General features: G+C 47.6%; 1 protein-coding gene across 1 annotated transcript in view; it reads left to right on the forward strand.

Annotated features, from left to right (window-relative positions):
- The first annotated feature begins 741 nt into the window (after nucleotides 1-741).
- The window catches only part of LOC117039890 (discoidin domain-containing receptor 2-like), a 28,803-nt gene continuing 16,934 nt past the window's right edge, over nucleotides 742-12,610 (forward strand). Inside the window, exons 1-7 of the mRNA XM_033137242.1 lie at nucleotides 742-1,113; nucleotides 4,366-4,518; nucleotides 8,551-8,653; nucleotides 9,245-9,473; nucleotides 10,093-10,240; nucleotides 10,696-10,801; nucleotides 12,227-12,413. Of these exons, the coding sequence (XP_032993133.1) occupies nucleotides 4,452-4,518; nucleotides 8,551-8,653; nucleotides 9,245-9,473; nucleotides 10,093-10,240; nucleotides 10,696-10,801; nucleotides 12,227-12,413 (840 nt within the window). The 5' untranslated portion in view covers nucleotides 742-1,113; nucleotides 4,366-4,451. The remainder of the gene's footprint in view (nucleotides 1,114-4,365; nucleotides 4,519-8,550; nucleotides 8,654-9,244; nucleotides 9,474-10,092; nucleotides 10,241-10,695; nucleotides 10,802-12,226; nucleotides 12,414-12,610) is intronic.

Below are 12,610 nucleotides of genomic sequence, written 5' to 3' on the forward strand. Positions count from 1 at the left end.
AGATGCTCAGTAAAGAGTGGGCATCATATGAGAGCCATTGTGGTGTAGTGGTTAGAGTGTCAGACTAGGACATATGGGAGACCAGGGTTTGAACCACCATTCAGCCATTCACTGGATGACAGTCACCGCCTCTCAGCCTAATTTACCGCACAGGGTTGTTGTGCGGATTAATTGAGGAAGGGAACAACTACATATTGCTTTTAATTCTGACGTTGCATAGCCCAACGTCCTTCCCTCTGACAGTGGCCGTTTCCCTACATGATATACTCATTTTGCTTGTGCATGCCTTGGACACCCTCAGGCCAAAACCCTCTTGACGAACCACAACATTTGCAAAGGGCAAAAGTTCGGCCTTGTCGAGCTGAGATTTGATCCTGGAGGAGGAGCGGCGGCAGCTCTGGGCCGGTTCCAGCCTTGGTGTGGGACTTCCCAGTTTTTTTTTGGTAGGGATAGCATGGAAATAAACTGAGGGTGAGGGGAGTTCACGGGGTGGGGTGGGGAAAGAGAAGAAAGCCTCGAAGCACACCAACATGTGCACACCACACAGCCCCTGTTTTACTGTGGAGGGGGGGAAAAGAAAAGAAAAGCCTTCCTTAATGTTGTGGGTTTTTCATGTGCATGCAATGCTTGGCCTGACTCCAGGCTGAAGCCTGGCCCCGCCACCAATGGAGGCTGCTCCCAGCCAAGGGGGCTGGAGGAAAAGAGAAAGGGGGTGGGAGGTGAGGAGAGGGAGAGAGAGAAGGAAGGAGGGACAGAGGCTAAAGGAGACAGCAGCTTTTTCTTTCCCGCCTCTCTCCCTCTTTTAACACACACATATACAGAAATCTCTTTTCCATGGCCTCCGTCAGGGTGTTGCCATAGGAACCGTAGTGACAAAGGCAAGGAAGTCTCCTGGGCCTGTGTGTGGAAGGACTGGAGGGAGAGAGAAGGAGGAGTCTGAGCCACAAGTTTGAGCGGATCTCCAAACTGCTGGAAAAGTTGCTTACGAAGCGGGGTGCTGGTGGGAGAGATGCTGGGAAGCCCAGCGCAGCTGAATCCATGGCAGTAGGAAGGCTGGGATTGCCATGGCGGTGGAGGCGGCTGCGGCAGCTGCACAGAGGCTAGGCCTGGCAGGTAGGGCCTTTCTCCGCAACTCTGGTCAACCCCCTTTGCAAATTCTCCTGCATGCTTTCCCTTTTGTTCGGGCTGGAGACAATGTTGGCTGCTTGCCCTCTTTTCCTGGAGCCACTGAGGCCCAGCTGTGCCCTCTTGTGCTTCCTGGCTGTGGAGGGAGGGGACTCAGCTGGGTGCCCTGGCCACAGCAAGCAGAAGTGGGCAACTCAGAGGCCAGGAGGGGCGCAAGGATGGCTCTGGTTTCCCCTGGGAGGAGGGAAAGGGGTGTCAGCCTCCTCGCTTTGTGTGTGGGGAAGATGGATCGGGCTCTTTTATTTTCGGAAGGGCAGGAACTGGTGTGCTTCGAGTGTGCAGATGTGCAGTGTTCTCTCGGTCAAACAAGAGAGGAAATGCATGACGTTCTCTTCTCACATGAGGAGAGCTGATGTGCAATGTGTTACTCAGTGAAAGTGTACCATGTTTTCTTGCAACAAAAGCAGGCCCTGGCCCTCGAACATAAGACACACAGAAGCATTGGTGACGTTTGGGGAATCAATATGCAGCTTGTGCATGCCATGCATGATCAACTTTCTTGCTTTTTGAAGCGGACTGGATGACACATGGATGGCCCATGCTGTCATAAATCCATCATTTCTGCTTGCCCAATTTCTAATCCACATTTATGCCCCTCCTCCCACATGTCTACATTGGTGGGGAATCTGAGGGCCCCAGGTCTCTCTATCTGGCCCTAGGAACTATCTCCAGGCCAAGTGTTCTTGACTAGCTGGAATATGTGCTTGAGCTCTGATCATGCTTCTTGCTTGCTTGGATTGAGGCTTTGGAGAGGCGTGTGAGTGTGTGTAGAACCTTGTCTACTGTACAAAGGGATTTTTTTTTTTGCATTAATTGCCCCTGCTTTTTTGCCTCTGGCCCTGCCCACCAGTGGAATGAAGCCCCTGAAAAGTTGTGCATAAGGGAATGCCATGCCCCATTTGGCTTGAAGAAGTTTCTTCACCCCTAGCTTACAAGTTGAAAAGCTACCTCTGATCCATTTCTTAACTGGCAAACATGGATTTTCTGCCATGATAGAGTCCCTTTAGCCTCACTGAAAATACTTGCCTCCACTTTGACCTCCCTTAATCCCGGAAATGGCCTGTCTGGTGTATTGCATCTTTGCTTGACTTGCCACATGGTGGTGCCACTACTTGGAGCTGCCCAACTCGTGTTGTACATTACATTTATTGCTCCAACCACTTTTGTTTCTGGCCCTGCCCACCACTGGCTTACAGCCCTGGGTGATCATCCAGAAGGCAATGTGGCCCTCTGGATGAAAAAGCCAGCACTCTCTTGGCAGGTGAAATGTGTGGGCCCAACTCAGCCGATTCCAAACCGGGGAGAAATCTAGAGATGTGGGCAAAGGGGTGGAATGAGGCAGATCAAATAACAAGCATCCTTTCGTCTATGGTGGGAGCACCAGGTTGTGGGAAGTGGGCAGGAGCTTGTGTGGATCTAGTCACTCCACAAAGGTTTTGAGAGAGGAGCAGGAGGTGGGCAGATGCTGAGGGGCCCACTTCCTCCTTGAAACAGCTCTCTGCAGAGGACTTGGAGGAGGGGTGTGTTGTGTGCTATCAAGAGTGGTGCGCATGTAGCAATGTTTTGAGTGTGCAAGAGCACGAGCACCAGGAGCCTTGCATGTGCAATTGTGCAAGGGCACGCAAGAGGCAGTGCACATGTATGCAACAGAACGAGAGATGAGACAAGAATAAGTGAGTGGCTTCTCTCCAGCATGGAATGGGTGCCTTTGCCCCCCCCCGCCAACTCAAGGTTCAAGCAGCTGTTCTGTCTCCTCTTCTCCTAGCCCGCCTCTTTCTATCTGCAATGGGCTCCCAATGTTTCTGTTCATCCAATGGCTGTGGTGGATTTTTTTTTAATGTACCATTTTTCCAGCTGTTAGCAATTAGCAACTAGATCCACCCCGGGCCCCCGGCGAGGAGATCTTAACACTTTCATGAGCTCTCCGTCTGGACAATTAGGACTGCTTCTGGTTTCACCTTCCTATCTGTGCTTGGGCATAAGTGAGGAGGTTTGGGACAAATGTGTATTACCGACGAGAGGGATGCAAAGGAATCCTATTACACTGAAAAGGGTGGAAAGGAGTTTGGGCTGTGCTAAATCCAGCCCCCGCCCCCTAGCACAACTTTTGCAATCAGCACGGACTGGGGTAGGAATCTTCTGGAGCCTTGTTGTCTAAGGGGATCAATGGCCTGCCTCAATATAAGGCAGCTTCCTGTATTCCTCCCAAAGAGAGAGTCTGTACATGTTTATGAGGACTTAAGAACAGCCTTGCTCTAAGATTTAAATCTTTCAGAGAAGTGTTTGTGGAAATGATGTTAAATTCTTCAGTGCAGCAAATTTTTATTTGGCAGAATGCACAATTTTAATAATTATATTGCCTGTCATGTATTTTGTTTTGTTTTATGTATCTTGGCTTTGGCTACATAAGTAAATAAGTAAACCCTACCCTGGAGGGCTGCTACAAGTCAGTGTATACAATATAGAGCTAAACGGACGAATGGTCTGACATGGTACAGTATAAGGCGGCTCCCTATGTTCTTGTAACCTGAAATATTTTTAAATAAAAATTCACCCTGGATGTATTCTATGAATGCGTGATTCCTGAAAACTATTTTATTGATCAACTGGATCTATTTCCGGGCAGATTAGATTAAGTTGGCTATTTAATGAGCATTCATTTTGCTTTGCTTGAAGGAAGGTTAGCTGATGGCATGTAAAAGCAAAGTGTCACCCTACGATACCACTACATTTCCCCATTACCTTCCTTATTGCAAAAAGTCAAGTCTTTTTTGTGGGGGGGAAAGAGACCTCCCAATCAATTATAATTGGGGAAGCTGAATTTCCAAGTATGTGATTGAATCCTACCCCAAAATAGCAAGTCCGAACATGCCCAATGAAACACTCAAGGGTCAGCACCTATGATGGCCAGCTAGGTCACCCCTATGATGTTTTCTTGCTTTTGCAGCCCTTGGATAATTTGCATACAATTTACATGCATGATTATCCCTGTCATATAAGATAATAAACTTGCATGCCCTGGGTCCACAAATCTCTATTTACTTAAAGGGTTGGCCAGGTGTGAATGCAGATCTTGGACCAAAAACAAAAAACGGTTAGACACCGCTATTATAGCACCATAGATACACATCGCCTGAAAATCTAGCTGCAATCCAATCGTGTCTTTCTTCCTTTTCTCAGAGATCTGAATGGCAGTGACTGGCGGCCAGGGAGGACCGCCCGACTGACCCTGCGGGCTGTGGGCGTTGTCTCCCACATCTCCAAGGATGCTCTGCTTGCCACTCCTCCTGCTCGCCAGCCTCTCTCGTTGCTCCAGCTCTGAAGTCAACCCTGGTAGGAAGCTCTTGGTGTGTTGTTAAATTGTTGGGTGAGCCATCCCAATCTCTGTACCCCAACAGCCCAGGGGCTTCTGGGTTCCTGCCACTTGCGGTGCTCAAGAGACCCTCAGGGGAAAACAGTCTGTCAATTTCGGTATCCGTTGTAACTTTCAGCTCTCCACATCAGTCTGTGGTTGCTGTTTTTTAAAAGCCCTCATTAAAATTCATTAGCATCTTAATGCAAATTCCTCCATTTTTTTAATTGCAGTTTGGCCTAGAAAACATTTGCAAGGAAGTTCCCCTCAATTTTGTGTTATTTTCAGGATTGGATGCATTTCTATGCACACTTACACCCCGGTGTCTGAAGTTTTGCACATGTTATTTGACTTTGAGAACTGCACTTGCAAAATTCAGAAGAGTGCAAATTTTGAAGGATGGCTGCGTTTTAGTTCCCATCTTCTTTTGGAAAATACAGATTATGTCGCTACGCCTCTCGGTGCAAACTCAATTTCTTTTCCCATCCTACCCTCAGTGCTAGCTGCTGTGTTTTATAACAAAATGTGAGGCCATAGCACAGCTTGTACGAGACAAAAATTGGGGTGATACTGCGGCATTTGGGACTTTAATTTAGAGAGGGGGAAACGAGTAAGAGTTGACGTGATAGAAGTTTATAAAATTATGCATGGCATGGAGAAAGTGGTAGAGGAAAGTTTTTCTCCCTCTCTCATAACACTACACCTTGTGGACATTCAGTGAAGCTGAATGCTGGAAAATTCAGGATAGATAAAAGAAATACAGGAGAAACTTGAAAAATTAGAATATCGTGGAAAAGTCCATTTATGTAAGCAATTGTTTTCATTAGCTACTGGAGTTTAATATATAAGACAGACTCATGACATGCAAAGCGAGATATGTCAAGCCTTTGCTTGTTATAATTGTGATGATTATGGCGTGCAGCTGATGAAAACCCCAAACTTGAAATTGTTAATTTGGGGTTCTCCTCAGCTGTACGCCATAGTCATCACAATTATAACAAATGAAGGCTTGACATATCTTGCTTTGCATGTTATGAGTCTATTGCATATATTAGTTTCACCTTTTAGGTTGTATTACTGAAAGAAATGAACCTTTCCACGATATTCTAATTTTTCGAGTTTCACCTGTAAATTCATACAGTGCATAGTTAACTTCATGGAGCTCACTCCCACAGGAGGCAGTGATGGCCACCAACTCTAATGGCTTTCAAATAGGATTGAATGAATTCATGGAGGATGTTAGCTATCAATGAATATCAGTGACTAGAAAGCACAAGAAGGAAGAGTGCTTTTGTGCTCGGGTCCTGCTTGCAGGCTTCCCATTGGGGAATCTGGTTGGCCACTGTGAGTGCAGGATGCTGGACTAGATGGGCCGTTCTGTTCACCTGATCCAGCAGACTCTTCTTACCTTCTTAGACAGCAGCTGGGATCAGAAGTGCTGGACTCATGCCAGGTCATGGGGCAATTGGAGGTTCAGGCATTGGAACAGGCAGGCTACAGCTCCCATCATCCCTGACCATTGGCTATGCTAGCTAGGGCTAATGGGAGCTTGAGTCCAAAACCTTTGTAGGATACAAGGCTGGGGAAGATTGGCCTAAGTAAGAGATGACAAAGTGTAGACAAGCTTGTTTTGCTTTCTGCCAAGTGGACTGAGAGGAAGGGCTGTATTTTTGCAATGTTGTAAAAGAGTGGTAGCCAGCATGATTCTCTCCATATGATATTGGACTTCAGCTCCCAGCAGCCAGCAAGGGCGATGACCAAGCCTGCTGGGAGTTGTAGTCCACAACCCCTGAAAGGCACTGTGTTTGGCTACATTTCTTGCAAAAGGTGACCTGACCTGACTTGCCAGTGGACAGAACATGGGTAACAAAAGGAGAAGAGGAGTTGAGATAAAGGCAAGGCTGGTGTGCCTGTTCTATGCCTTTCATTTTGAAATTTGCAACTACATATGGAAATTTTAAAAATTGCATCAATATATTGCATCAATTACTTGTTTTTAATTGCATTTATATTCAGAATAGTTTTTAATTGCGTGTGCGTGCGTGCGTGCGCGCACACACATAACTTTTAATGTTTGCACATATATAATTATTTTTCCGTATGGAATTATTTCAAATTGTTTTTAGTGATGTTTTTATGGTGACATTGCCTCGAGATATTTTATGGGAAGCGGTTCATAAATGGAATCAAATCAATTAAATAAAGTAAACATAGGAGAATGAACAAGGAGCGCAGGGTTTGGCAGGAAAGATGAGAGGGTTGGTTGACAACAAGGGTGGGGAAACATTTTTGGCTCCATGGGCCAGATGCTTATCAGGATCTAGCTTCACAAGCCAGATTTGACTGTGGGGTGAAGCTCTGAACCCCGTTCTAGTTTTTCATGCATCCTTCTTAAAATGTGGTTTCAGAAATGGACAGGCTTGGCAATGCAGGATAAGAGAGTGATAGGAAGTTCTGGAGTGGCAATGTAGGGCCTGGTGGGAGTTACCAGCCTATTAGTGGCGCTGGAAGCCATAAGGATATATTGATGTTACCCAGGGACTATCTATAGGTGAAGAATATCAGGCCCCTGATTAGTGGCCCCTCAGCTCTGTCAGGATCTGGCATGGTTTGGCAGCCCCAGACGGAAGAAGACAAAGGAGGCGCAGCAGATGGAGGGCTGGAAGGCTGGCCCCCAGGGATTGAGGTGGGAAGGAGGACCTTGCCCTGTGCCTCTAGATGTCAAAGAGGGAGGAGCAGAACTGGTGGCTCTCTTCTCTGCCTGTCTGGAGCTTCACTGGACAGGAGGGGGACTTTGGCTAGCCAGAGGGAGGGGGTGAACAGGAGCAGGGGGCAGTGGAGCTGGGGTGGGGCAGGACATAGTCTTGTGCCTTCCTAGGTGGGATCAGACGCATCTGTCCAGGTGGAATGCATGGGCGCATGCGCACCAGGCTTAAGATGGCAAGAGAGTTCTATAAGCAACCTCACCTGCCTCATATTTAAAAGCTCGGTGGGAGGGGTGTGTCGTTTGTCGGGACACATTTGTAGATTTTGCTTGGCTATGATGAACCCCTTGCCTTGCTCATAGACCTTGGAATCTTGACTTTGGAGCCTTGCGCTTGTCACAGAGCCTGTACCACTACCAGCCTGAATAAAGATCTGCTCCTTGCTCTCAAGCAAAAGCTGCACTGGTCGTGATTTGGGATGGGAGCCTGACAAATGCGCCCTTCATAGGGTTGCCACCTTTTCTATCTTGTTTGCTGGAGAGAGCTCTGGTGACTGGCTTTCAAATGCTTGGTTTGAAGGAATTATAAGAGTTAGAAGGGAACTCAGAGGCCTTCTAGCCTGACCCCTGATCAAGGCAGAAATCATGCAGCCACAAGTGGAGTGGGGAACCTGAAGCTTGGGCCCCAAGAGTGGTCCTCTTTGGGACTCTTCGCAAGCTCCCACCCACACCCCTCGAAGGCTCTGCTGTGCTCTCTACTCAAAGAGCTTTTGCCTGCTTTTGAACTGCAGTCATGCCTCTTGCTTGCATGGATAGCAGACTGTGAGATGCGTGCAGAGTTGGCTGCATGTAGAAACCTCTGGCTTTTACTGTACAGATCTAGGAGCCACACCTGTTGCTCCATCCACTGGCACATAGCCCTCAGAAGGTGTCACATGAGGGAATGTGACCCTTGGGCTATAAAAGGTTCCCCACCCCTGAACTGCAACCCCTCTGACAAGGCAATTTAGCAGTGCAGTTTGTGCACTCTCTTGACTTTACAGTACTCAAGGAGGCATTTAATGGCGACTGTGCAACTTCAGTAGGTGTTATGTAGAGAGTGGGCCCAGGGCACTGGCAAGCGGTCAATTAAAACAGTGCTACTCCCAGTGTTGTTTACATGAGCCCATTCCCACCCACACACCCACAATGAATCAACCCTGAGCAGTGATAAAATGAAAGTGGATCCTGTAGAGTGATAACCGGGCATACCTCTGCTTTCTTAAAAGTTCTTTGTCTTTATGCTTTTGCCTCCCGTCCCCTCCCTCAGCGATATGCCGATACCCTCTGGGGATGCACGAAGGGACCATCCGAGATGAGGACATCACTGCTTCCAGCCAGTGGTATGACTCCACGGGGCCTCAGTATGCACGGTGAGCAGGATGACCTGTGGAGCTTAGCTTCAGGGCAAGCTATAAAACAAAGCAGAACTAAAAGAAAAAATCCTGTACAGACTGGGAAATACCTCTTACTGTTGAAAGAGGGAGGTATTCGGCAGCTGCCAGAAAGACGAACAGAGATTATACCTGTCATAATATTTAACAGAGGGAATTCCAAAAGGTTGGTGTTATATCAAAGGTTCCTATATTGTGCATAACAACCTCCTGGAAATCCATAGGCATCTCTCTCCTGCAGAGCACAGTGATCAATCACGAATATAATGGATAAACTAATCTTTCAGATATTCTGATCCCAAGCTGTATGGGGCTTTATACACCAGAACCAACATCTTGAACATAACTTGGTAGCTAATTTGCAGCCAGTGCATTTTTTTTCCAGCAGCAGTAGAGCATGGTGGTGAGCACTCAAGCCACAGCATATTGCACTGGCTGCAGCTTCCAGACCAGTCTCAAGAGCAGCCCCACATAGAACACATGGATTCTGTGCTCAGGCCAGCCTTGCGTGTTCTTCCCACTTTCATACCTGATCTTTGAGCTGTGACGTTATTTTTCTCTATCTCTCAGGTTGCTGAGGGAAGAGGGTGATGGGGCATGGTGTCCAGCGGGTCTCCTGCAACCTGAAGATGTGCAGTTTCTCCAGATAGACCTACATAAACTCTTCTTCATCACACTGGTGGGGACGCAAGGTCGGCATGCCCGGGCAACTGGGAAAGAGTTTGCCCGTGCCTACCGGATCGACTATAGCCGCAACGGGGAGCGATGGCTCTCTTGGAAAGATCGTCAGAACAAGCAGGTGGGTGAGATGCAGTCAGGACATCTCTGAAGAAAGTGACAAGCCCTTGAAAATCTGCAAAAGTTACTAAACCTCATTAAAAATAATTATTAGGTCACCTATCCAGGTGACCTCCAAACTCTCTTTAACTTCAACCCTTGAACTCCTTGTCGTTCTCGGTTCAGACCATTCTCTGGATCTGTTTCTGGTTGAAAATTTGTGAGCAGATGCCAAGCTATTTATTTTGAAGCGTAGGAAACTGATTTATACTGAGAGCACTGGCCTATTTTGCTCAGTGTTGTCCACAATGACTGGCAGTGGCTCTCCAGTCAAAACCCTTGTTTTGATGCAACCATCATCTAACTTCCCTGCATACAAATCATGTGGAATGCTCGTTAAATCGCCAACGTCATCTGATCCCCTTGCAAACCAATCAGGGGGAATGCTTGCAAAAAGGCTGTGTGGTAGCAAAATAGGGCTGGTGAGGGGTGTGGCATGGTTAGTCCTTAGGGCCAGATAGAGGGGCCCAGAGGGCCACATTTGACCCCTTGGCCTGCAATTCTTCATCAGTGCTCTAGTGTTTGCTGCTTATCAGATGCTGACTGCACAATAGCCTTATCACGACCTCTTTCCAATCCAGGTGATTCAAGGCAACACTGACACATATGACGTTGTCCTGAAAGACCTTCGCCCGCCTGTCATTGCCCGCTACATCCGAGTGATCCCAGTGACTGAGCAGCCCATGACTGTCTGCATGCGGGTGGAACTCTATGGTTGTGTTTGGTCTGGTAAGGACATGAACTTCAGCAAGTCCCCGATAAGACTCCTGGGAATTCTGGTCGTGGGACCCTGGTGTTTGTAACTCTCTGTATCAGCCACCCTCCTCCCAGTGTCCTCCAGATATTTTGGACTATAACTCCTATCAGCCCGGGCCAGAATAGCCCCAACAGTCAGGGATAATGGGGGTTATTGTCCAAAACATCTGGAGGGCACCATCTTGAAGAAGGCTGCTCCATATGGTATGTTGAGGTGGAGATGCTTGCTGGGTCCTTATCTGCTTTTCATCAGCAGAACCACTGGTCAGAGTCCCAACTCGCACTATATAGCTGCTGACTCTGGTCTAGATCTACAACACTGAGCAAGAAGAGATGGGAAGAAGACCCTTGCTCCTCTTGCTCAGGTAGGTTGTGCAGGCAGAAGGCTCAAAAGCCTCCAACTGACCCCTAGTTGTCTCCTTTCCTAGATGGTTTGGAATCCTATAGCATGCCTGAGGGGGAGATGATTGCAGCTCCTGGCCACCCCATCGTTTACCTGAACGACTCAACCTATGATGGTTACCAGGAGCGCAGGTAAGAAGTGCCCTGCGTGGGTGGGTGGAACATTCCTTTCTCCCTCAGTACTCTAAAACAGGGATGGGGAGCCTTTTTCAGCCTGAAGGCTACCTTCCAAACTGGGCAATGGAAGGAGATCAGTGCCTGGGATTTTTTGGGTGCTCTCAGAACAGGCGTTAAATAGCTGGACAGTAGGTGGACTGCACTCAAACTATGACAACAAAAATTGTGTGACCCATTGAAGCTGCATTTCGCAATCTGCATAACAGAAAATGTGCATTTGCATAACTTACTTGACCTCTATTAGTCACAGGGAGAGCAAATGAGTCAGGCTACAGCCAAACTGTCCAGCCACTGGAAATCGTAGGGCTAAGCTGGGTGTGCTGTTAATGGTGGGAATGCAGTTAAAAAGTACATTTTGTTGTCCTGTAAATGGCACCCAAGGGAAATCTTAAGCAGCCCCAGGACTAATGGGAGTGAGTGGGGAGGTGGGGGGCGTGGAGAGGTTAGGTCTTTCTTTCACTGCCTCAGGCAGTCTCAACAGAAATCTCTCTCTCTCTGAAGCTGCTTTTCATTTCAAGAGACACTCCCCTTGGTTTGCACCAACAGAGCTTCTGATAGGGGATCTTTTGGTCAGGGGCATGACAGGGAGAGAAAGGGCACCTCCAGTGTGGTGTTTTTCGTTCTTAAATGTGGGTGTATTCTGCAGTGTGCCATTGATGGTCAATAGTGTATTTGTGCTGGATTTATACGGGACTGTCCACATATCATTGTGCTGTATGAGTTGCTTCCCCAGCATTGCTGCATTATTGCCATCCGGTGGGGCACTCTTGTGCTATGACACAACAAAAGCGGGGCACCCCCACCCTGAACATTTGTGGTATGAAAAGTGGCAGGATTTCAGCAAGAAGTAGCAGGACATGCACCAGTTGGAAATGAAGAAACATTCACAGGCCCATCGAGAGCATCAGTCATCATGAATGTACACTAAATAAGGAGTTCTTGGCAGGCCCAATGAGTTAAAATTCCTCTTTTCCCACCAGCTGCTATTTGCATAGCAAAAAAGATAATGCACATTCTTTGTCTATGCATGCAATTTAACAACCCATTTAGCTTTGCCCTTATCTAGCCACTTCCCTCTAAGCAGTGCTTTTTCCCTAGAAAAATAGGTACCGGTACTCACTATGAAGTTGTTAAAGTAAGTGCTACACTTTTTAACAACAACAACAAAAAAGAGGTGCTGGTACTGCATACCCTTGAGTACCGCTTGAAAAAAGCACTGCCTCTAAGTGTATTTGGTCCGCCTTCGTAACCCTTTCGTCTCCCCTCCCTTTAACGAAAGCTGAACATTCGGTGGAAAGGCCTGGCATGTCTTTGAAGACGGCACCTCTCGGTCTAGGGATGCTCTTCGCTGGCGTGTAACCGCAAATGCTCTCTCGCCAGGCTCCTGCATGGTGGGTTGGGCCAGCTGACAGATGGCGTCCTGGGCTTGGACGATTTCACCAAGAGCCACCAGTACCGCGTGTGGCCAGGCTACGACTACGTTGGCTGGAAGAACGACAGCTTCAGCAGTGGTTCTGTTGAGATGGAGTTTCAGTTCGATCGGCAAAGGAACTTCACATCCATGAAGGTATGTCAGGAGATCACTGAGACTACTGGTCAATGGATACATCCATCTTTGATGTTGGTGTTGATAAATACGTTTCTAGACAGAAGTTTAGATCTCAACCATAAAGTGCTGCTGAATCGTTTACTCTCGGCTGCCTGAGCTCAGAAATGATGGACACTACAGAAAGTTCGTATCAGCCAGTGGTACCGAAAGGCTTG

The sequence above is a fragment of the Lacerta agilis genome, chromosome Z (genome assembly GCF_009819535.1).
Source record: "Lacerta agilis isolate rLacAgi1 chromosome Z, rLacAgi1.pri, whole genome shotgun sequence".
NCBI lineage: Eukaryota > Metazoa > Chordata > Lepidosauria > Squamata > Lacertidae > Lacerta > Lacerta agilis.